At 43.9% G+C, this 21,274-nt stretch overlaps 1 protein-coding gene across 4 annotated transcripts in view; it reads left to right on the forward strand.

Annotated features, from left to right (window-relative positions):
* The window catches only part of FHDC1 (FH2 domain containing 1), a 36,074-nt gene that overhangs the window by 9,675 nt on the left and 5,125 nt on the right, over window positions 1-21,274 (forward strand). For 2 of the 4 annotated variants that reach the window (XM_005871423.2, XM_014543899.1), the window contains exons 5-13: window positions 2,234-2,295; window positions 2,930-3,032; window positions 8,668-8,753; window positions 8,840-8,940; window positions 10,955-11,025; window positions 11,120-11,227; window positions 13,346-13,416; window positions 16,375-16,492; window positions 19,905-20,069. In XM_005871423.2, coding sequence (XP_005871485.1) covers window positions 2,234-2,295; window positions 2,930-3,032; window positions 8,668-8,753; window positions 8,840-8,940; window positions 10,955-11,025; window positions 11,120-11,227; window positions 13,346-13,416; window positions 16,375-16,492; window positions 19,905-20,069 — 885 coding nt within the window. Of the gene's footprint in view, window positions 1-322; window positions 328-2,233; window positions 2,296-2,929; window positions 3,033-8,667; window positions 8,754-8,839; window positions 8,941-10,954; window positions 11,026-11,119; window positions 11,228-13,345; window positions 13,417-16,374; window positions 16,493-19,904; window positions 20,070-21,274 lie in introns of those variants that run through there. The other 2 variants (XM_014543900.1, XM_014543901.1) reach the window with 2 other exon arrangements.

A 21,274-nucleotide genomic window follows, 5' to 3' on the forward strand; every position in this document is an offset into this window, starting at 1 on the left:
CCCTGGAACATTATCAGTTGTCTCATTTTCCTGTTTTTTTGATGAGGCACTGGGCTGTTTTCCCTGGTGGGTGCAGTCAGTCATGACCAACCCAGGTTTTTCCTTAGGAATATTGTTGAATTCTCTCAGGGGCCAGTTTCTGAAGCCTTGCTTCAGACTGTAGAGACAACTGCTGTTCCAGGCTGGCTGCCCCTGCATTGGGCATAAGGAAGCCTCTTTGTGCCTGCAGGCTGTCTTAGCTGGTGACATTTCTACCCATCACCCCACACATACAACTGGGGTCACCAGGGGACTTGGCCAACCCCGTGGATGGCTTTCTTCAGATCTGTCCCCATTTCTGGAGAAATATTCCAGTGTGAATACCAGGCTGGAGGGGGAATATTTGCCAATTCTCTTTACTCCTGTATCTCAGTGATATTAAAACTCACCAGAACTAGAGTGAAAAGGAAGCCGATACACCCAGGCTAACGTTTCAGTTCTAATATTGCTTTGGGGAAGTTATAAAAATGACATCTCTGAGGCTCTGTTTCCTTATATGGTAAATAGGAGTAATAAGACTAATGTCTCCATCACTTTTTCAGCAACAATAGCTGTGGGATCTCAGCCAAGTGTGCAGAGGGCTGAAGGGTGGATTTGGGGTATTGGGGACCCAGGAGGGTGCCACCATCACGGGTTAAATATAGCAGGAGGTGGTAATTTAATGAGAGAAATAAAAAAAGGTATTTCCCCATTCTGGGTGGAAGTGAGTACAGAGAAAGTATTTTGGATATCAATCAATATACATGTTCTTACTCGTTAATTTATGAATTATAATAAACACATAGTTGTCTGTCATAATATCTTTTTGGTACGAGCCTTCCTCCTTAAAGGGTGATAACTTTGACAGGTTTTTGGGTTTTTCTCTTGCCACTCTTTCTTCTCTCCCTCCCCCCCCTCCCTTCACCCTGAACTTGAACTGCAACTCCAGGGTAGAATTCCAATAAGGAGCTGGCCCTTTTAACTTGGGAGTTTATTTTATGGTTGGCAGGTGATTGTGTTAACATGAAATAAACCCCTAGGATAGTAAATAATGTGATTGTTGAAGATTAGTGTTGAAATGAAGGCAACCATACTCTTGTAAAAATTTAACCTTAGCCAGGAAGTGCCATTAACTTTGGTTAACATTCTTGTTAGTCTTGCTGTTTCCTATACACTTAGAAGCAGGCCCAGAGATCAGGAATTTAATTTGAAACCCGATTCTCTTTTGTTCGCAATGAATCACATACATTTGGAAAGGAAGAGCATTATAACAACATTCCGATTTTAGCGAGTCTCCCTTTACCAAAAAAACAAATGGAAAAAAGATGCAGCAGTTTTAAGGTTCTCTTTCCTCCACACATCCTGGACATTTACTTCCAGAGAAAGAAATGGCTTCGTTATTTTATCCCCCACCAAAAAAGTTCTAATTTGTAATCTGATAAAACTCTTCCAAATTATTCATTTTGAACAACTAAAACCTATTGCAGCCAAAATCTGGGTTTTAATGGTACATTGGAATAGCCAACATATTTCATTAAATTAAAGATGATTCCAGAGATGTTAAAATGCCAAAAAAAATAATAATATGTCTTCAACTTGGTGAAATACATCACAAGAGTTTTCCTTTTTAAATTATTAGTAAATAAAATGTAGGGCACTTTCTTACCTCCTCCTAAAAGGGCTGTTGAACATACATATTCTTTTTCAATGAAAAGAAATTTCTCTTTTAGAAAAAAATTAAGAATTTTATTAAATATTTTTTTCAATCCCCAAATCAGAGTTGGGACTCACTCTGAAATCACTTCAGAGTTATTTTTTACTTTCTCAGTTCAAAGCTCATGTGATTCTTGCTATACTAAGACATTTTTTCCAAGTTAAGGCTTTTAAATGTGGATTATATTATTTTAAAAGGAAGCTGCTAAATTTAAAAATATATAATTTATTAAGAATTATATAATATCATGTGTAATTATTACAATTAAGGAAACATATTGCAGAAAGTTTGGGGAGATGATAACATTTTACTAAATTTGTTTTACTATATGTAAAATATAGTAAAACTATATTAAGTATATCAATTAATCACTAGATTTACACACTGGGTATTATTCTCTTATAAATTGGAATTATATTTTAATAGGTTTTCATTCTCTTCATTCCTCCAACTGTTATTATTTGTACTTGAATGATCTTATGTGTCTCTATTTTTTTACAGATTACTATCTTGGATGCAAAACGGAGCATGAACATTGGGATATTTCTTAAGCAATTTAAGAAGTAAGATTTTTGCACACAGTTGAAACTTGAGCATCAGAGTCTGTGGGTGTGAGCTGAAATTCAGATTCTAACATGAGGGAAAATCATTCCTCAGGCCTTCAAATCCTTCTCAGGCACATGGCTTTGATGAGTCCAGCACTTTATGCTGTTTTCCTCATGAAAACCCAATCTAGTGGCTTGAAATAGGGAGAATTACCCCAGGATGCCATTCAAGCCTGGTATGTCAGGGAGTTTATAAATTCATCTGCAGTGTTGCCCCTTGAGTGGAGGTTGGGCTGGTGAGTCAAGCAGTGGTGAAGTCCAGGGTGCAAAGGCGAGGGCTCTACTGAAGTTTCATGAGGCTGAAGGGGATGGTTTTCTTCTCCCAAAAGGAGACTCCAGTGGTCGTTGCCGCTCTGACTTTTCTGGGATGCCTGGGGTGGGGGTGGGGGGGGCGGTTCTGGGTGAAGTGGCCTCTGAGTGGTGTTTCAGGATCTCCACTTTTCCTGGCCGTGGTCTGTGGTGATCCCTGACACACAACTGCCTGTTAGACAGGGAAGAAGGCGGGATGGAAAGGAGGGTGGAGGTGATTTGTTTTAATTTCCACGGGCTTGTGTTTCTTTGGCACGTGAATCTGATTAATTGTCTTTTCAAGGTCTCCTCAGTCCATTGTAGAAGATATTCATCAAGGAAAGAGTGAGCATTATGGATCAGAGACATTGCGAGAATTTCTTAAACTGTTGCCAGAGTCAGAGGAGGTAAGGAATTTGCCGTGTGAGTTTTAGATGTTAGGAGTGATGATAAAAGCTTAATATTTGTAGGAATGTCAAAAATCACATGGGAAGGGAACTCTCCTACCCGGAATTAGTTTTCTCACATAAAATTAAGAAGTGACCCAGTAGAAAGAGCATGGGTTATGGGGTTAGAGAACCTAGGTTTAAATTAGAGCTCTTCCCTTAATTGAGAAACTTGGGCAACTTTCCTAACTCCCATGAACTTTAGTTTTCTCACCTGTAAAGTGAGGCTATTATGCTACCTCATTGGATAGTGAAGATAATGAAACGGTAGTTATGCATCTGACATGGTACTTGGCACGTGGAAGCTCAATACATTTTAATTCCATTTCCCATCATCTGGCGGATGATCTTTGCCGAGGGTGTACGTGGGTTGTTTTGTAATGTGTATACTTAAAAAAAAGTAAAGACAAAGTAAGCCACTTTAGGATAAAGATGCTCTAAAATTTGGGAAGGTAGGTAAATGTTAATGAACGTTGTCTATATAATTGATGGAAAGTTGGAGATTGCTGTGATAGCAACGTAGTACCGCAATATAAAGTTACTGATTTTTTTTTTTTTTTTGGACTGAATTCACTGACTTTTTGAATGGTTAGGAGCTTGATAGAAAAGAAAACAGAAAAATAATTTTGTAAAACCTCCCAAAATTTTAATATTGTCTTTTATTTCTGAAGAAGTGACCTTTGAAAAAAAATCTAAAAGAAATACATGAATATCTGTGCTTGTAAACATGTGAATAATAATAGTCTTATAAAGTAAAAGGTATGTTACCCTTTTACACATACTGCAGTTCCTCCCTCTCCCATCCCACTCCTCTTCCCACATAGCATAGGTGGAACTTGACTTTAGTACCATTAATAACAATAAGATAAACGTATTTATACTTTTTACATCAGTGATAAACTCACAATGCCAAATTGAGAGTCTTATTGAGTAACTAGACATTCTAGAAATACATCTAATAATCTCAGCCTCTCCCTATCCTGGGTTTTCTGTTTTAAAGTTAAGTATAATTTATCTTAGCCAAGATTAATTAATAGGATTTATTAATGTTAATAAAAGGGTCTTAAAATATTGAGAAAAAGGAAGATTAAATCATCACTTACCCATTCTTGTTTGCTGAACACTCAAATTTTTCTTTTATGTGGAAAATGGGAGTTCCCAAATTTTAAAATGAGGATGAATATGGTTGAATTAATTTGGGTTTTAAACAAGATTTAGTTTTTCTCAATATCTTAATCCTGCTTGGGCTTTTTTCATGACTCCTCCTCAGCACTGCTCTGGTACCCACTCCTAACTGACCTTTACCATTTTTAAGTGAGGGTCAGATTTGATTGCACAAGTGAAAGTGCTCTGAAAAGCTCTAAATTTCTCACTAAACAGAAGTCAGGCATAAGGGAGGATGCTGTCTTCACGCCACGAAGATGTGGGAGATTACATACGGCTTTCTTAATATCTTCTAATTTAAAAATCGAAGGTGATTCGGGAATGCAAAGGCTGTGGAAGACTAAGGGATTTTTCAAAGAAGCAACGTAGCTGTCAAACTGCTCATGTTTTAAAAAGCTGGTTTTTTGAGTTGTGTGTGGGATCTAATTGACAGGGAGGAAAGTTAAGGGCAAGATGAATAAAACCCACCCAAGGCTTTCCTGAGGCCCCAGGCGCTCTCTCACCCTCAGACTGTTAGCTAACCTCTGGCCTGGCCGTGGAATCCTGCCTTCCCAGCCCCTGAGCCAGGCCCAGCTGTTTCTCCCACCACCCTCCTGCTGCAGGGTCATCCTCCGTCTGAATATCTGACCAGCTTGGTCACTCTCCCCCTTGTTTACATTACTGACTCTTGGCTTCAGCTCACCACACCCTCCAAACTCAACTGGGAGCTTCCTTCAGCAGGAACACCCTGACAGTCCTGCTGGGTGTCATTTGGCATCCCTCCCTAATGCACTCCGGGGGATCTGTGCTGGCAGCGGGAGGCCCAGTGAAAGCCAAAGCCACCTCATGACCCATGCCCGCTGCAAGGTCAGATTAGCTTTAGTCGTGAGAGCTCTGTGGCCTCTGGCACCACCCAGGCCCAGGGCCAGCCCTAGAGTCTTTGGAGGAGGGTGGAGGATGGAGATGAGGCCAAGGAGGAGACAGGGCCAAGTGAGAGAGGTTTAGGAATGTGGCAGAAATATGCTAATAAGTGCATAAGTGTACGAGTAACCGCATGTTGCTGAGCCTGTGGCATAACGTTCTATGCTCATTTTTAGCACAAGAAGGGACTACATGTTTGTTGAGTGCCACTGTGTCCCAGGCACTGGACAGGGCAGCATTCAACCAAGCGAGATCCTGCATTTCAAGTGCGTGGCCCAGTGTCCGGCACATAGACAGTCAGTAAATCATTGCTGTAATGATTTAGTGTACCTTTTTCACTTAATCCTCACAGCGATGTAAGATAGTCTTCATTTTACCAGTGAGAAACTGAGGCTCGCATGGGTTGGATAGCACGTGTCCAGTGCCACATGATGGACAGGCCCCGGAGGAAGGTGGACTTGAACCCTGATTCATCTGACCCCAGAGCAGTTCCTTGGGCTGCACTAGGAGGAAGGAAGGAAGGAAGGAAGGAAGGGCAGAGGTAGTCAGTAGTTTCTCAGAGGTCTCCTGGCCTTTTCATCACCTGTGCTGTCACACAGTACGGGTGTGAGTGTCACCCAAATAACACCGCGATCTTATCAGCAGGCGGAAAAATATGAACGGAAAGAGCTCTTTTCTCCTCTGCATTCTCAGCTGACAAGCCAACCCAAGGTTAATTTGTGTTCAGGATTCCTCTGCCCTTTTGCCACAAATCTTTTGTCTGGCATGTTTGTTCATCTTGCCTGAAACTCGTGGTTAAAACTTGCAGAGGAAGAAGGTAGACCTGGACGTGAGAGAACTGGAGGGTTGTGCTCTCTGTCAGGTATCCCTGTGCCCTGAGAGGAGGCTGGAGTAGGAGCCAGGTGGGCCCGGGAAGGACCCCCACCCAGCTGGCAAGGCCCTCCCTCGGCTGGGGCGGATACCCTGTCATCGCCTCAGTGTTGGGGGTGCAGGACTGGAAGGTGATAGGAAAGTTCTGCCCTCTCTGGGCGCAGATTGAATGGCCTCCTCTGACACTATCACCTCATTTCTACCTTTTTGTTTACTCTGCCCCTGGGAGGGAAGTGCCAGTGGGGGAGCTCCAGAATCTTCTGTTGGTCTGTGGGTGGGAAATCCTGCTCTTTTAAGGCCATGGGAGTGGAATTAGACGGGATGAAGGAGGCCTGCCCCTGGGAATGTGTGAGTCTCAAGGAGCATTCTATTTGCTATGAGGACAGCCGGGTCATAATGAGAGTCACTTGGCTCAGCCAACAGTTCTGTTTGCTATGAGGACAGCACCGTGTAGCCGGGTCATAATGAGAGTCACTTGGCTCAGCCAACAGCATCGTGCCTAATGAAGTTTGATAAATGCTTTTTGATGGTGATGAGAATGCATATTAATTATAGGGTTGGTTCACCTCTCTTTTTCTTACCTCCCTGCCACTGTGAAGGTACCGTAATCCCGCTTAATGAACATAAATCCCGTTTTGGAATGGAGTTAAGAACTGTATACAGGGCATTTAAATCAAATACTATCTTTTCATCACCGTTCTCTTGAAATCTAAACATTGTTAGCTCGTTACATAAGTGAAGGAGATTAGTCTTTGTTCAGTTACAGTTTAGCACATGTCTAATAGAAATATCGACGGAGATGACTTAGCATGACCTGTTCTTAGGCTTTGGACAGAAAACTGCTGTTATTTGCACGTGCTGCATATGAGGTCTCACTCTGCCCTGCCCATATATAGTGAATTGTGAGACCAGTTCGGAAGGGATCAGAATTCTTACCATAGCTTTCTCAGCTCAGAAACGAGCCTCTGATTTGGGCTTAGCTAAACCAGAGATTCCATCTGCCCTTTCATTTAGTAAGGCCAAAAAATTGTAAAAATCACGTTGGGGCCCTAAAGGTAGGGGAAATAGTGCCATTCTATAAATGGCAATTTTTCTGTCTGTTGGAAGAAAAAGATGTGATCTTAAGGACCAGACTCAATTCTAGGATGTTCATCTACACTGTCACATTTTGTATCTTCAGGGAATTGGTGTAAGTATTTCAGTTTGTGGATCTTTGCAAATACTCCCTCTGTGTTTTTGCACATCACTCCCTAATTTTTAAAGAGGCTTAAGAATCATGTTATTTTTATGGGCAGTCAACACAATCCAGGAGGTGGAAGAGAGAAAGCTTTATGAAGACTAATAAAAAGTGGTGCGTGCTCCCTGGCTACCATTAGCTGCAAAGATGGGCTGACTATGTCTGATGGCCCTACGTACCGTCAAGTGTTTTTGTTGGAAGACCCAGTGGATGGAGAAGGGCTATTGCCACCAGATTGGTCCAGTTTTCTGTGTGGGGAAAGCATGACTTGCTCTCTGGTGTAGAGGGGAACTTCCTTTTCCCCTCCATCCGCACTTGCCAAGTTTTTTGGCTACATTCCTATGTCCGAACTCTTAGTTCTCTCCTACATTTGAAAGAATATTTGTGTGTTTAATAACTTCCAGCTTAATTTAAAAAAATTTTTTTATTGATTTCTAAGAGGGAAAAGGAGAGAGAGAGAGAGAGAGAGAGAGAGATAGAAACATCAATGATGAGAGAGAATCATTGATCGGCTCGCTCCCCCATGCCCCACACTGGGGATCGAGCTCGCAAACTGGGCTTGTGCCCTGACCAGGAATTGAACCGTGACCTCCTGGTTCATAGGTTGGTCGATGCTCAACCACTGAGCCCTGCCGGCCGGGCATAGTTTGATTTTTTACAAGAAAATGCATGTTCATTGTAGACAATTTAGAAAATAAAAATAAGCAGCAGAAGAAAATATAATCATATACATACGGGATCCCATTGTGCATATGCTTTTATTACCTGATTCTTTCATAGAGGGATGTCTTAACATTGATCTTTCTGTTAAGCCATTTTCCTTTATTTCTTTCTGCTGGAGAGTAAGAGTGGACTCACCTAACATACAATAGTCCCTTCCTATAAAGTGAATATATGTGTAGGGGACTTGACCACAGAAAGATCTGCCTTAGACCTTACCCAGTCTGAGTATGTTATATCCAAAAGACTCAAAAGTAATAAGACTGTTTTCACCTATGACTTAAGGACTGTATTATAAGGAATACTCCATCTCTTCTTTCTTCTCCCAAGCAGTGATCTCCCTCCCAGGTTATAACTTAGAGAAACATTTCACCCTCAGAACGGCCCCTTTTCAGTCCCCTTTTGGTAACCTTCCTGAGGATTCCGCTCTCTGGCTTGCATGGGATTGTTTACACCCACAGAAGTGACCCGGCTCCTCTCTTTCTAATTTGTGTTGTTTGTTTGGTCTTTCTGCTTTCAAAAAGGCAAGTGGTAGATGTGATGATTTCCCTTTCTGTCTTTTCTCAGGTCTCCGCTTTTACTAGTTTGAAGGTAGCACCGAAATTCTATTTGCTTGCAGGGATTCTAAGATGCAATTTAAAATCATGTTACATTTTCATCACAAGTTATGTTTTTCTCTACCCCCTTTTCCCATTTGTCTTTTAGATAAAGAAATTAAAAACATTTAATGGCGATGTGTCCAAGCTGTCCCTGGCAGACTCCTTTCTGCACTGCTTAATTCAGGTGCCAAAGTAAGGACCACCGATCACTGTTCTTTACCGAGGAAGGTTTTTAAACGCATGACCTCAGAACTACAGTTTGACTTTTTTCTTTTCAGCTATTCGCTTCGGATTGAAGCCATGGTGCTAAAGAAGGAGTTTTTACCTTCTTGCTCTTCTCTCTACACGGATATAAGAATTCTAAGAATGGCTATACAAGGTGAGTAAATGCATGATGCTTCGTATAATTAGTTTTTATTTATTTGGGTAGCAGTTTATTTTAAAAAATGATTCGGTTGAAATTAGAAATGCAAAGTCCTATTTCTGATACACCCTAAAAAGGGAAATCGGTGTGACCAGGGATGGCATTGAAGGTTTATCTACAGTTACTTCCCCCCTAATTAATTAATTGACTAATCAATTGATTACTTAATCAGCACATTATCCTCCCGTAAGAGAAGCTTTTTTTCATCTCATGCTTCGGAGTCAGCCTCGCTGCTTGCAGCTCACTCTTGTTCCTCTTGTAGGTTTGCTTGCTGTGTGTCGGTGGTGTGTGTGCCTTTAAATGACTGAGATACCTTCAGTTGTTAAACCAGTTTGCAAACTGAGTTTAATCAGAAGGTGCGCAAGCCCTGGGCCAGCCCAGCCCATCTCTCCTCCCATTCTCTGGCCTCTGTTGGTGTCTAGGACCCTGCTTTCCAGAAGCAGACCCCCACCCCCACCACCACCCCCACCCCTTTCCTCCTGACTCCTCCCAGGAATGAATGTCCACGCAGCTCTTTGGTCAGGGTGTCTCTGCCCCCACCGCCTCCCCTCCAGACTCCAACCACTGGTTGACTAACTATTTTGAGAGGGGCCAGTGGCCCATATCCATGTCTTTGAACAACTTGCTACATTCTTGCTTACCCAGCTTGGATAGACTCCTCAGAGCTGCTCTGATGTCTCATTCCATATGGGTGGGAGCTTGGCTTTGGCCTTGGCTGACCCTGGGATTGCAGGCCCCGCCCATTTGCGTTTGCCTCCTTTTCCTCTCCGGGCAGTGTCCTGCCCTCCCTGACCCTCACATCTTCCAGCACCATCAGCGCCCCTGACTCCCTCTTGCTCATTTTCTGGATTTCATTATCGTGCAGAACTGTTTATTCCTGTTTGGTTTTCCCGTTTAGTTGCTCCGACCTGGGCTTGAAATAATGTTTTGCTCTTCAGCCCATCATAGTTTCTTCATTTAGAGAGGAGATTAAGAATGAAGATTTTTTTCTTCTTTCAACCTAGAGTCCTTTTAAAATTTCTTCCTATACCAAGGCTATTGCAGCAACTCTAACAGGGTTGTTGCTCCTGTTCAAAGAGAGATGGGAGAACATGTTTTCGTATTGAGCAGGCAAATTTGTGGGCACGGCGCAAACGTTTCTTATCTGGTTACCCTTCAGAAACTGGCCTCCTTAGATAACACAATGTAGGCAGTGATCCAGCTGTAATTTTTGGAAAGTAATACCAGACTTAATGGAGAATATTAACTTAAAAATACCATAGGTGACATTTTATTCTCTGTGTATACTGTCATTTTAATCATCAAACTTTTTTAGCCTTCCAAATACATCAACACTTTTGAATAGTGTTTTTTTGTGTAGGTGCGTGTATAATAGATCCTGTGATTAAAGAGCTAGTTTACCAATATATTCCAACGATAAGTTTCTTTTTAAGTCCTTAAGCCAATCCAAGTGAAATGTCTAGTTTTGAATAAAATAGGAAGAGTCTCTCGGTGCCTGGCCCCTAAGGGTTGATGCTTTGCACCTTATTTACATGTCATACCAGCTTGTTTACTTCCTATCTCCTCATAGCTCATCGACTAAGCAAAATGTTGCTCGCTATTAGTTTTCACATTTCATCAATATAGTCTCAAAGGCTAGTGGATATAAATGAAAAAAAGAAACATTGCCGAGAGAAAATGTATCCCTGTAACACAGGGATAAATTTATAATTGAACTGTTTTATGATGTGTAAGTATTACTTATATTTGATTCCCAGTTCACCACCAGGATGTGGATTGCCAGTGGCAAATGCTGCATTAGATACACCGTAGGATGTGCTGCTTTCTTTAATTTCACAGTCTTCGTATGCAGTTCAGGGTCAGAGCTTGCTCCCAACACCCTTGAACTTGGATGTGGTGGCTGGTAGCTGTCTCTTCTCCGTTTCAGCTGGAGGCTTCTCTAAGTCACTGTGTGTGTTCTTCTTGACAGAGCTGATGTCATGTGAGGAGCTGCATTCCATATTACACTTGGTGCTACAGGCAGGAAATATCATGAATGCAGTAAGTAAAATTCAAAAAAAAATAAAATGTTGTGTTTCCAACTGTATTGATCTGTCTAAACATATGGTTTTTTCTTTTGATTTGTCTTCTTTAGGGAGGGTATGCCGGCAATGCAGTAGGATTTAAGCTGTCTTCTTTGCTCAAACTGGCAGACACCAAAGCAAACAAGCCTGGGATGAACCTCCTGCACTTCGTTGCACAGGTATGGAAGCGGTTGTCATGGAGAGAGAATGTGGTGGATCCCCATGCTGGCTGTGACGGTTTTCCCAGGTCTAAGGTGGCGTCAGATTCAGGAAAGGGCATGGTGGGTCCCAAGAAGGTTCTCTGTGCAGAAGCACTGTCTGCAAGTACGTGAGCTGAGCTGTGCCACGGTCCTCGGACTGGAGGGGAGGGCAGGGGTCTGGGGAGTGAGGCGAAGGGTTGATGAAGACAGATAATGAAGGATTTGGATCCTAAAGCTGAGAAATGTGGATTGCTTGCTTTAGCAGTGGGGAGCCAACTGAGGTGTGTGTGCAGCATGGCTTTTTGTCTTGTTGTGAGGAAAGTGTGGAGGATGGGTTGGAGTGGAGCGAGAGCTAGAACGAGGGGTACCTCTTGGTGGCAGTTGGCACGAATTCATTGTTTGGAAGAGTTGAGAATCAGAGTGATGGCCACAGGGATGGGTGTTGAAACATTTCTAATGTTGAATTGACTAGATTTTTGACCAGTTATGTGTAAACCGTGAGAGAGTCAGAGCAATTACAAAGATCACTTCCATCTTTTTCCTTAGTGAAGTGTGGGTTAGTGTGCCTTGCCGTGAGCCCAGGGATTAGACTCAGAACCCTGCCCATCTCTTCCATTTTTAAAAATATTGACTTAGAGAGAGGAAGGGAGAAAGAGAAACACTGGATGTGAGGGAGAAACATCGATCGGTGGCCTCCTGCACACACCCTGACCGGGGATTGAACCTACAACCTGGGTATGTGCCCTGACCGGGAATCGAACCCCCGGGTGCATGGGAGGACGCTCCAACCAACTGAGCCATCACTTCCATTTTTGACTGGGTCTATGTGATGCCAAAGGAACTAGTTACAAAGTGAAAAATCAGCCCAGCACAATTATCTCTTTGTTGTTAAATTATCTCAAGTAACGAATTGTTCCGGTTTGTCTTTCCTTCATTGCAAGGCCTTGTTGTTTTGACAGCAAATACAGCGACGTAGCTTTAGCCTAGGGAGGAAGCTGTCATGTGATTATTTCAAGTGTGAGCTTCAGATGGGGCAGAACTGAGAGAGTTGGCAGAACTGCAAGAGTTTGATTTGTCATTTATGAGCTGTAATCCCTCAGACAAGTCATTTACTATTTTTTAAAAATATATTTTTATTGATTTCGGAGAGGAAGGGAGAGAGAGAGAGACATCAATGATGAGAGAGAACCATTGATTAGCTGCCTCCTGCACACCCCACACTGGGGATTGAGCCTGCAACCCAGGCATGTGACCAGGAACCGAACCATGACCTCCTCGTTCATAGGTGGATGCCCAACCACTTAGTTATTTAAACCTAAGACCCTGGATCTCTTCATCCAATGATGGGGATAGTGATACCTCAAAACCAGGTAACCGTGAGGGCTCACAGAGGTAATTCCATATAGTAAGCTCTCAATTATTACTATAGTCTTCCGAAGGTGGAGGCCATGTTGACCTTAGGACTAATATAAAAGCTAATTTGCAGGACATTAAAACCAGAAAATAGGTTCCTCCTCCCAGGTGTCTTGCTGGGAGGGACTCTCTGGCAGCCCTTTTAGACCCGTGTATCCAGGTGTGTCCTGTGTCCCTGCCCATGTGGGGAAGTTTCCCGAGTTGTTCATTGGTCCCTTTATACCTGTCTTCCTCGTACTCTGTGAACAGGTGAAGAATCCAGAGTCTCCATGGCTTGGGCACCTTCTGATTAAACTCAGGTTGCAAACTGGTTTAACTGCTGAAGGTATCTCGGTCATTCAAAGGCACACTCACAGGTATGGGTGGTATTTAAACAGGACATATTGGATTCTCTGAGAGGCGATGGGCCCTGCTAAGGCGCCACCTCCTTCCCCTGAGTTTTCAGGCACATTAGTTATGTTTCATGTCAGCATCAGTTGCTCTGGGAAGTTAAATGTATGGTGAGAGTCCTGGCATTCTGGTAGATCTTGCTAGGAACATCGGAGCTACTGTCTCAGTGAATGGCTTTGAATGCATCAAGGGTAAAAAACGGGAACAGTGATTTTAAGGTTCCTTTAAGCCTGGGCAAATGATTTCCTTCCAGTTCCATCTTTATAGTGAGACCAAATTCTGGTTTTGTTTCAGGAAGCCCAAAAGAACGACGCCATTCTTCTAAACTTTTCTGAAAAATTATATCATGTTCAGGAGGCTGCTAGGTAAGCAAGAAAGACTGAAAGTGAATTGTGAAGATTTAAGGCTTGTGTGTTTTTTCAACTACCTTCTTATGAAAACTGATGACTGTTTTATAACTTCTGGATTCAAGTGTGAACTTTTAAAAGTTTTGTCTTGTTGAACTTTCAGACCTTCTTTTCATTTGCTTACAGAGGTGTGTGTGTGTGTACACCTTTGGAATTTGGGGGTTTTGAAAAACTAATCCTTAGTTTTTTAATCTAAAAAAGACCTATTGCCATCTATTCTAATGAATATCATCAGTGTAAAAAAAACAGGGATTAAGAACTTCAACTCCCTCCACACCCAAAAGATAGAGTTCAAACAACACAGCCTATTACCTTGGGAGCTGGTATATTGTCAGTCACACTGGCAGGGCCATCCATCACTGTTTTCGTGGTAGACTCTAACATGGTACATTTATTTTCTATTACATTAGAAGTTGGAACCATACCAAGGGCTGTGAAAGGATTTTGTCTTAAATTAGTCACTCGACTTTACAGAGAAAGTATCTACCAAGCATGGAGCTCCATTTCTAACACTTTAATTTGCTTCTGATCCTAATATAGTTGTGTGTTTTAATGTAGCTCTAATCCGTGTCTACACGCTAGCTCGAGTTCTGTGTTGTCAAATTTATAATACACATCCCTGCATCAAAGCAGTAAATGTTCAGAAACTAGCTTTTCAGGGGAGAAAAAAGGTCTGATTTGTATTATTTGTTGATTTCCGTGGTGTAAATACTACTATCATAGCTGATTTCAAGCTACCAATGTGGTGTTACTAAAGCACAGTTGGGAAGTGATGCCTACCCAGGTCACCTCTTGTAATCTGGCTTCAGCCCACCCCTTCATCCGCCTCGTTCACGGGTTTATTTGCAATAGTCTTTATTGCATAGACTCATTATCCGAGTGACTATATCCAGTTAGGACGCGAACCACATGCATAAGCACATGAACCACAGCTCTGCAGGCCAAGCCCTGTCGTTGGCCAGTGTCTCTGTGATGACTGTGAACATCTAGCCACAGATGACATCTTTCCCAAAGTGGGATGATCAGTCAGTCCAAAGGGGTGAACAGTTCATAGTTCATGTTTACAGATCGCCAGATTATTCCCCCAAAAGAATGAGCATCTTTCTTATAAGATATAAACTGTTTTCGTTTTGAATTACTTAAAGGAATCTGTATGGGAATATTTATTCCCCCGACTGGTCTAGAAATGTTACTAAGAGAGAAACAGAGAAATAACCATTACTTTTTTTTTTTTTTAAATCTTCACCCAAGGATATGTTGTTGTTGTTTTAATTGATTTTAGAGAGAGGAAGGGATTGAGAGAGAGAAACACCGTTCGGTTGCCTCCCATATGTGCCCTGACTGGGGTTCGAACCCACAACCTAGGAATGTGCCCTGACCAGGAATTGAACCCACAGCCTTTTGGTGTATGGGATGACACTCCAACCAATTGAGCCACCCACCTAGGGCAACCAGTACAGTTTTAAACTGATATTTCAGAATTAGATGGGGAAGTTTAGCTAGCTATTGTCTTAGAAAACACCTATTCAGTAAGGTCTGTTTATTTGAAGTGGAAGGTGAAGTACAAACAGATCATAGATGACCACTGAAGGCAGAAGACTTTATTGTAAAAAACAAACAAACAAACAAAAAACCTGACAATGGCAGCACGAAAGCATCCTAATATATGAATTTGCTAATTGAACTCCCCCTGGATTTTAAGGGTCATCTGTGTTCACTTTACCGGGTGACAGAAACATCATTTATCCCCTACCGATCTGGATTTGATATACAGTAAATAACAAAAGCCTTTGCATGATGGTTAGTTTTCTGTAAAATAGAGCGCTTTCCCTGTCTGTCAGTGGCCAGCCCCATGATGTCCGCTCAGTATCTCCATATTACCCTTAATGTCAGGATTATCAGCACACACTGCCTTGCTGTTCATGAGTTAGATTAGAACTTCTGTATTTGTGTTTAGTGGCCAGAGGAAAATGCACCTGAGTCCTGCTAGTTTTTAGTTTTCCAATGCTTATTGCATAAAGCTGTTCAGACAAGCCCCATGGTTTTAGTTATCTCACCAGCAGGAACAGTTACGTATATTACAGCCTTTTCTCTTTGAACCAGTGTGTGTCTTTAGGAAAGAATTTCCTCTTTAAAAACAACATAAGCAACAACATAAGCAGACCGACAGCTGTCAGAGGGCAGGGGAGTGGGGGGATTGGATGAAAGGTGAAGGGATTAGCCAAAGAACATGTATGCACAACCCATAGACACAGATAACAGTGTGATGATGACCAGAGGGCAGAAGGGTGGGACTGGGTAGAGGTGGGGAAAGCGGGTGGGCGGGGGGGAGGGGTGATGGGGACATCTGTAAGAGTGTCAACGATAAAAATTAAGTAATAAGTCAAAAACATAGGAGGAAACTCTAAATACAGGGGTAGGTTAATGTATTCTCAATGGTTCCCTCCCCTTCTATTTGATTTGTTTCTACAAATTTCTTTAATGTCTTCGCTTAACAGCACATAGTCGGACCCTTATAACTGCTTCTGCATTCAAACTGATACGTGTCTGTAAGAGTGTCAACGATAAAAATTAAGTAATAAGTCAAAAACATAGGAGGAAACTCTAAATACAGGGGTAGGTTAATGTATTCGCAATGGTTCCCTCCCCTTCTATTTGATTTGTTTCTACAAATTTCTTTAATGTCTTCGCTTAACAGCACATAGTCGGACCCTTATAACTGCTTCTGCATTCAAACTGATACGTGATAGTCAATTTGTGTTGCTTTTTTCCTTTACATTCAGTGTTTTGTATTAGCTTCAGGTGTGTCTGCCCTTCTGTTTCTAAGATTGACCAGCAGTTAGACTGGTTTGATGTACCCACATGACACATGGCTTCCCCGTTGCCAACTGCCCGCTGTCCCCTTTCTTCTCCCAGGTTGTCTCTGGATAACACGGAGGCAGAACTGCACTCGCTGTCTGTCAGGACGCGGTCGCTGAAGGAAAACATCCGGCGGGATGATGAGCTCCGTCAGCAGATGGAAGAGTTCCTTCAGGTCTGTGGGTGAAGCAAGTCAGTGCCTCTCATTTCGTCGTCCAGCAGCTCCCCGGGGCGGGGTGCGTGTGCATGGGCGTGTTCAGGGAAGCAACAGGTTCCCATTCATATTTCCTCCCAGTCAGTAAAGGGAGCGTCTTAGTTCAGTGCCCATTCTTGGCTGGATTGTTTTTGAGCAGAAGATACTGAATGTGGCCTAAACTGCCTCAGGTAATTGTTAGGGAGCGGGCCTCTGTGTATCACTGCTCGATGTGAAATGGTATCAGGTGAGGGTGCTCACTTACCCTGGCAACTCAAGTTGCGGTTGTAAATCGTGGTTTTGGGGTTCCCGACTCCCAGTCAAACTGTGAGTAACAGAACCGCAAAGTTCCACAAAAATCGTAAAGATACCTGAGAACCTGGACTGTTGTCCCTTCGCTTGTGTTTACTGAAGGCACAGGCTGCGTTTTGGCATGTTTTACGACGAGAGCAGGAGAACACGGTCGCTGTGCCTATCACCACCCGAAATCCATCAGCCCAAACAGGGTGTGTCAGGAGCGGCTCGGAATAACAACAGAAAACAGCAGAGTGGACCTGTTTGTGACAGCTCACTGTGACTCACTCATCACACAGTCTGACATACTTCGTTTATCGTCCTCATTAAAAGGAAAGAGTGGCACCTTTTCATGCTCCCAATCTTCAGGGAAGTGGTGTGCTGCCTTAAATGTCAGTGCTTTAGATTCGCGAGGTGGAATCCAGGTGCCAGGGCTGCCCTTGGCACCGGGAAGGAACACTGTGCTCCGGAGGCTTGTTCCAAGCGAAGGCTTTACCCGTGTGCGCGTAATGAAGCTGCAAATATGATGCGCCTCAGCTTCCATCTGCAAACATTTGATTTTGTTTGGCTCGGTTGGGATTTTATTTTTTATTATTAAACACGGGTTCTATGCTTTCTTTGAAATATAAGCAGGCTCTGATTTTCCCCTTACAAGTACACAGATTTTTCTCAAAGTGTAAGAACAAACCAAACAGCAGCACAGAGACACCTGCCAGTGGGTAGGAAAACGCTCAGCAGTGAGCACATTCAGACAACTGAAGCCAATCCCGAAGGTCAAGGAGAAGGCCCACGTGCAGGACATGAGAATTCCGGTTGCCTCGTTCCTCAGTTCTTGTATTAAACATTAGTGTTGTATGCCAAATAGCCAGACAGAAAGGTCTTCCATGAAAAGCAGCTCTTTCTTAACTGCACCTCTGTCTTAAGGCAAAGTTGTTTTAACTCTAAACGCTTCTTCCTGGCAGTCATTTTTAGCTCTGTAAATAAAAATGTTCCACCCAGCTATTTATTTTTTTTTAATTCAATTTTTTTAAATGGGGGGGGGGTACAATTTTTGAGGGTAGCTTAGGGTCAGGCCAGCAAGTAATTCAATTTTTTTAAATGGCGGGGGGGGGGGTTACAATTTTTGAGGGTAGCTTAGGGTCAGGCCAGCAAGGGCTTGGAATGCCAGTCTGAAAACTTCGGCCTTTTGTGCTCTAAGCCGTGGGGAGTCGCTGGAGATTTTGGAGCAGAAAAAAATGACAGGACCACTGTTTTGAAGATCTCTTTAGGACTTTTGACCTTTTGGGTGTGAAACACCAAGTAAACTGGTTTGGAACTTGGATCCAGAGCAGACAAGTTAGAGATGGAAAGTTGAATTCGCTACACTGCTAACCTGTTGTCATTCACGTTTTGCCAGTGTGGCTTTGGACTCTTTTGTTCCCGGCCCTGATCATGTGGGCAGGGTTCAGGAAATAATGACTCTGAGCGTGGTGACTTGTCAGACCCATATTTGGACTATTTCACTTTCCCAAGTCCTGAGGGTGACTGCAGTGCACTGACGTCGTTCCTTCCCCGTGTCCTCTCAGTCCCCTCACACTCCAAGGATGAGGCCTATGAGGCGGAGTAAATGCCTGTGTAGATTCTTGTCAAGAGTCCTGTTCAACTACAGTTGAGCTGTTCTTGGCTGGAATCCATCTTCCCTTCTGTGGAAGAATGACAGGCAGGGGTATATCCTTTCGTTAATACCCTTCTCTCCATAGAGAAAAATACACCATGAATGCACACACTGCCTTGGGCTACTGGCTCAGATGGTTACTTTCTCTGGTATTTGGTCTCCTAAATAGTTTTGGTTTCCTGCATCCTCTTGAGTGTGTTTGGTGTAGGAAGAGGGCTTTTCAGGGGGAGAGTATGTTGGAGTGAGTGAGAGGGGACATGTCTTCTCAGAACTTGTCTCTAGGTTCTGTAGCTCCAAGCAGGTCCAAGCAGGGCTTCCACTCCTCAAGGGAGGGCAGCCTGTATCTTCACCATTTCCCAGGCCTGTCCCCCACGCGAAGAAGTCTCCAAATACGTCTTTATGAAAACATGATACGCGTGATTTCATAAAGTAATAACTCCGTACGTCCCTTCTTCATGTAAGCCTTGTAACCCAGTGGAAAAGAAAGCCCATGAGGCTTCATGTGGTCCCTGTACTCAGTGCCCAGGGGGCTGGCTCCTCGGACCACTCTGCTTCCTCATTTCAGCTCAACCTTTGTTGTCCCTGAGCCCCTTGGCCCCAGCAGATCCCTTCCTGAAAGGGTTGGAGTTCATTGGAGGAAAGCAAGCTGCTTTCCCTCCCACTTCTTGGTTGAGGCAGGAGCCTGAACCTGTAGGGGCCCTGGAGACTTTGTCCTAGAAGAATTCGGAGACCGTGGTGAAGTAAAGAGGATGGATTTGTACAGGCAGAAATTCCTAACCGTGGCTACCTATCTCAATTTCCTGGGGAAGTTTTCATAAGATATGCAGGCTGGGTCCACCCCACAGCTACTCAGTGGCATGGACTGTAGACTCAGCACCCCAGCTGATGTAGATGAGCACCCCTGGCTAGGAAGCCCTTGCTGGGACCTTGGTCCAGGCACGAGGGCTTCAGTCCTGAGGGGTGACCCTGACCCTGACATGGCTCATTTGGAATTAAGTTTAAACTCCCTGCCAACAGGACAACTCATCAATAGAACAGTGACTTCTAGGACCCTAAAGTAAACCTGGCCACTATAACACCCAGTTTTAAGAGAAGGAAGAACATACAGGATATGAATATTAATGTTTATATAAATAATAAAATCAAGTGCACACCTATGTCACTTTTTCAGTGACATTAAAGGTGAACGTTTCGTTGGTGGCATTCTACTGGTGAAGGCCCTTCCATCTCTTCTGTTGCTCCCAGGCCTCACTCAGGAGCTCACCTTGCTTCCCTGAAGGTTTTGTTTGGGTTGAATTATTGTCCTTTTGGCTCTGAGCACATTGGACTCGCAATAAGCCTTCCCTTTTCCGAGACCTGAAACTGAACCCGGGAGCACCCCTCCCCTGGGCACCAGCCTGCCCGCCGACTGCTTGCCTCAGCGTGTGCTTGTCTGTCTGCCCGCAGTTTGCTGTAGAAAAGCTGACCGAACTAGAGCACTGGAAACGGGAGCTCCAGGACGAGGCCCACACCCTCATAGATTTTTTCTGCGAAGACAAAGAAACCATGAAACTGGACGAGTGCCTTCAGATATTTCGAGACTTTTGCACCAAATTCAGCAAAGCGGTTAAGGTACGGCAGATGGCATCTCTGTATTTTCTGAGTGGTTCGGGTTTTTATTTTTCTTCTTCCAGACTCAGCCAGCCCTCTGCCCATGGCAAGGAGATGGTTGAGCATTTATGGGGGTTCAGGAAGGTCGGGCGCCAGGTTCTTGGTCAGGATGAGGAGGAAGTGGTTCTGCCACCCCAGGCCCGAACGCTTCCGTATCATCAGGTGTCCAGCATGTGGGGACAGCGGTGGTGGGTGGTAGGTGCCAACATCTGCAACTCTGAGGCTCAGAACATTACCCACTTTAATGCCCTAAAAGCATTTTGTTGGTAAGGTTTATTTATGATGGCAGTCACCATATTGAAAAGTATTTTTGAAGATCCCGAAGGTCTTTTTCAGCCCCTCCCCAGGAGAACATATCCTTTGCCAGGAGACCTTGGTCGCAGTGGGATGACCATAGAGCCCTCTGTCACTGTTTCCAGCCCAATGGCCATCGCCAGGGGTTGGTGCCATGGGAACCAGGCTGTCCTTGGCCAGAGCCGACTTGGAAACGCTCAGATATCTAGGGAGGGTGCTCTGCTGTCTGAGTCCACCTTGCCCTTCAGCCATCAATTCCAGTCATCTCTGAGCTCATTGCAGAAGCCAGAAAACTCTCTGGGTTGCTTGGCTTTGTAAATAAAACTTTCATTTCAATGAAAAACAAAGCACCTCACCTCCCTCCCTTTCTGGTGATGATGAGAAACCTAATACGTGTACACCATCTCTTCCTCTATATTTCAAAAGCAGATTTGCCCGTAGCTGAGTTTCTTTGAGGGACTGGTCCAATTCTCTCCAGCCAGAAGTGAATAGGCCAGAGTTCCTTGATTTCTCGGTCCCTCCTTCCTCTGTCCAGCTAAACGAAGGAGGCTCCGCCTCTGGCCACGTTTACGCACCCTTGTCCCAGCAGTGAGCTCAGCAGGGGAAGCGGTGGTGGGTGGTAGGTGCCAGATTGGCTCTTGCTGAGGCCCTCACTCCCAGTCGGAATCCTATAGGCTCTCGGGGCCACCTGTGTGATGCTCTCAAGCCCAGCCGCCCCGAGAGCCAAGAGCTGGCCCCTCCCCCTGCACTGGTAGCCAGCCGGAGCCAGAGCCTCACAGACACTTGGACAGGAATGTCCTTTTGCAGAAATGGACCTTCAAGTAAAATGTGCTACCGATAACAGATTTGGGTGGTGATTTCCACATATTTCC

The sequence above is a fragment of the Myotis brandtii genome, unplaced genomic scaffold (assembly GCF_000412655.1).
Source record: "Myotis brandtii unplaced genomic scaffold, ASM41265v1 scaffold34, whole genome shotgun sequence".
Classification (NCBI taxonomy): Eukaryota; Metazoa; Chordata; class Mammalia; order Chiroptera; family Vespertilionidae; genus Myotis; species Myotis brandtii.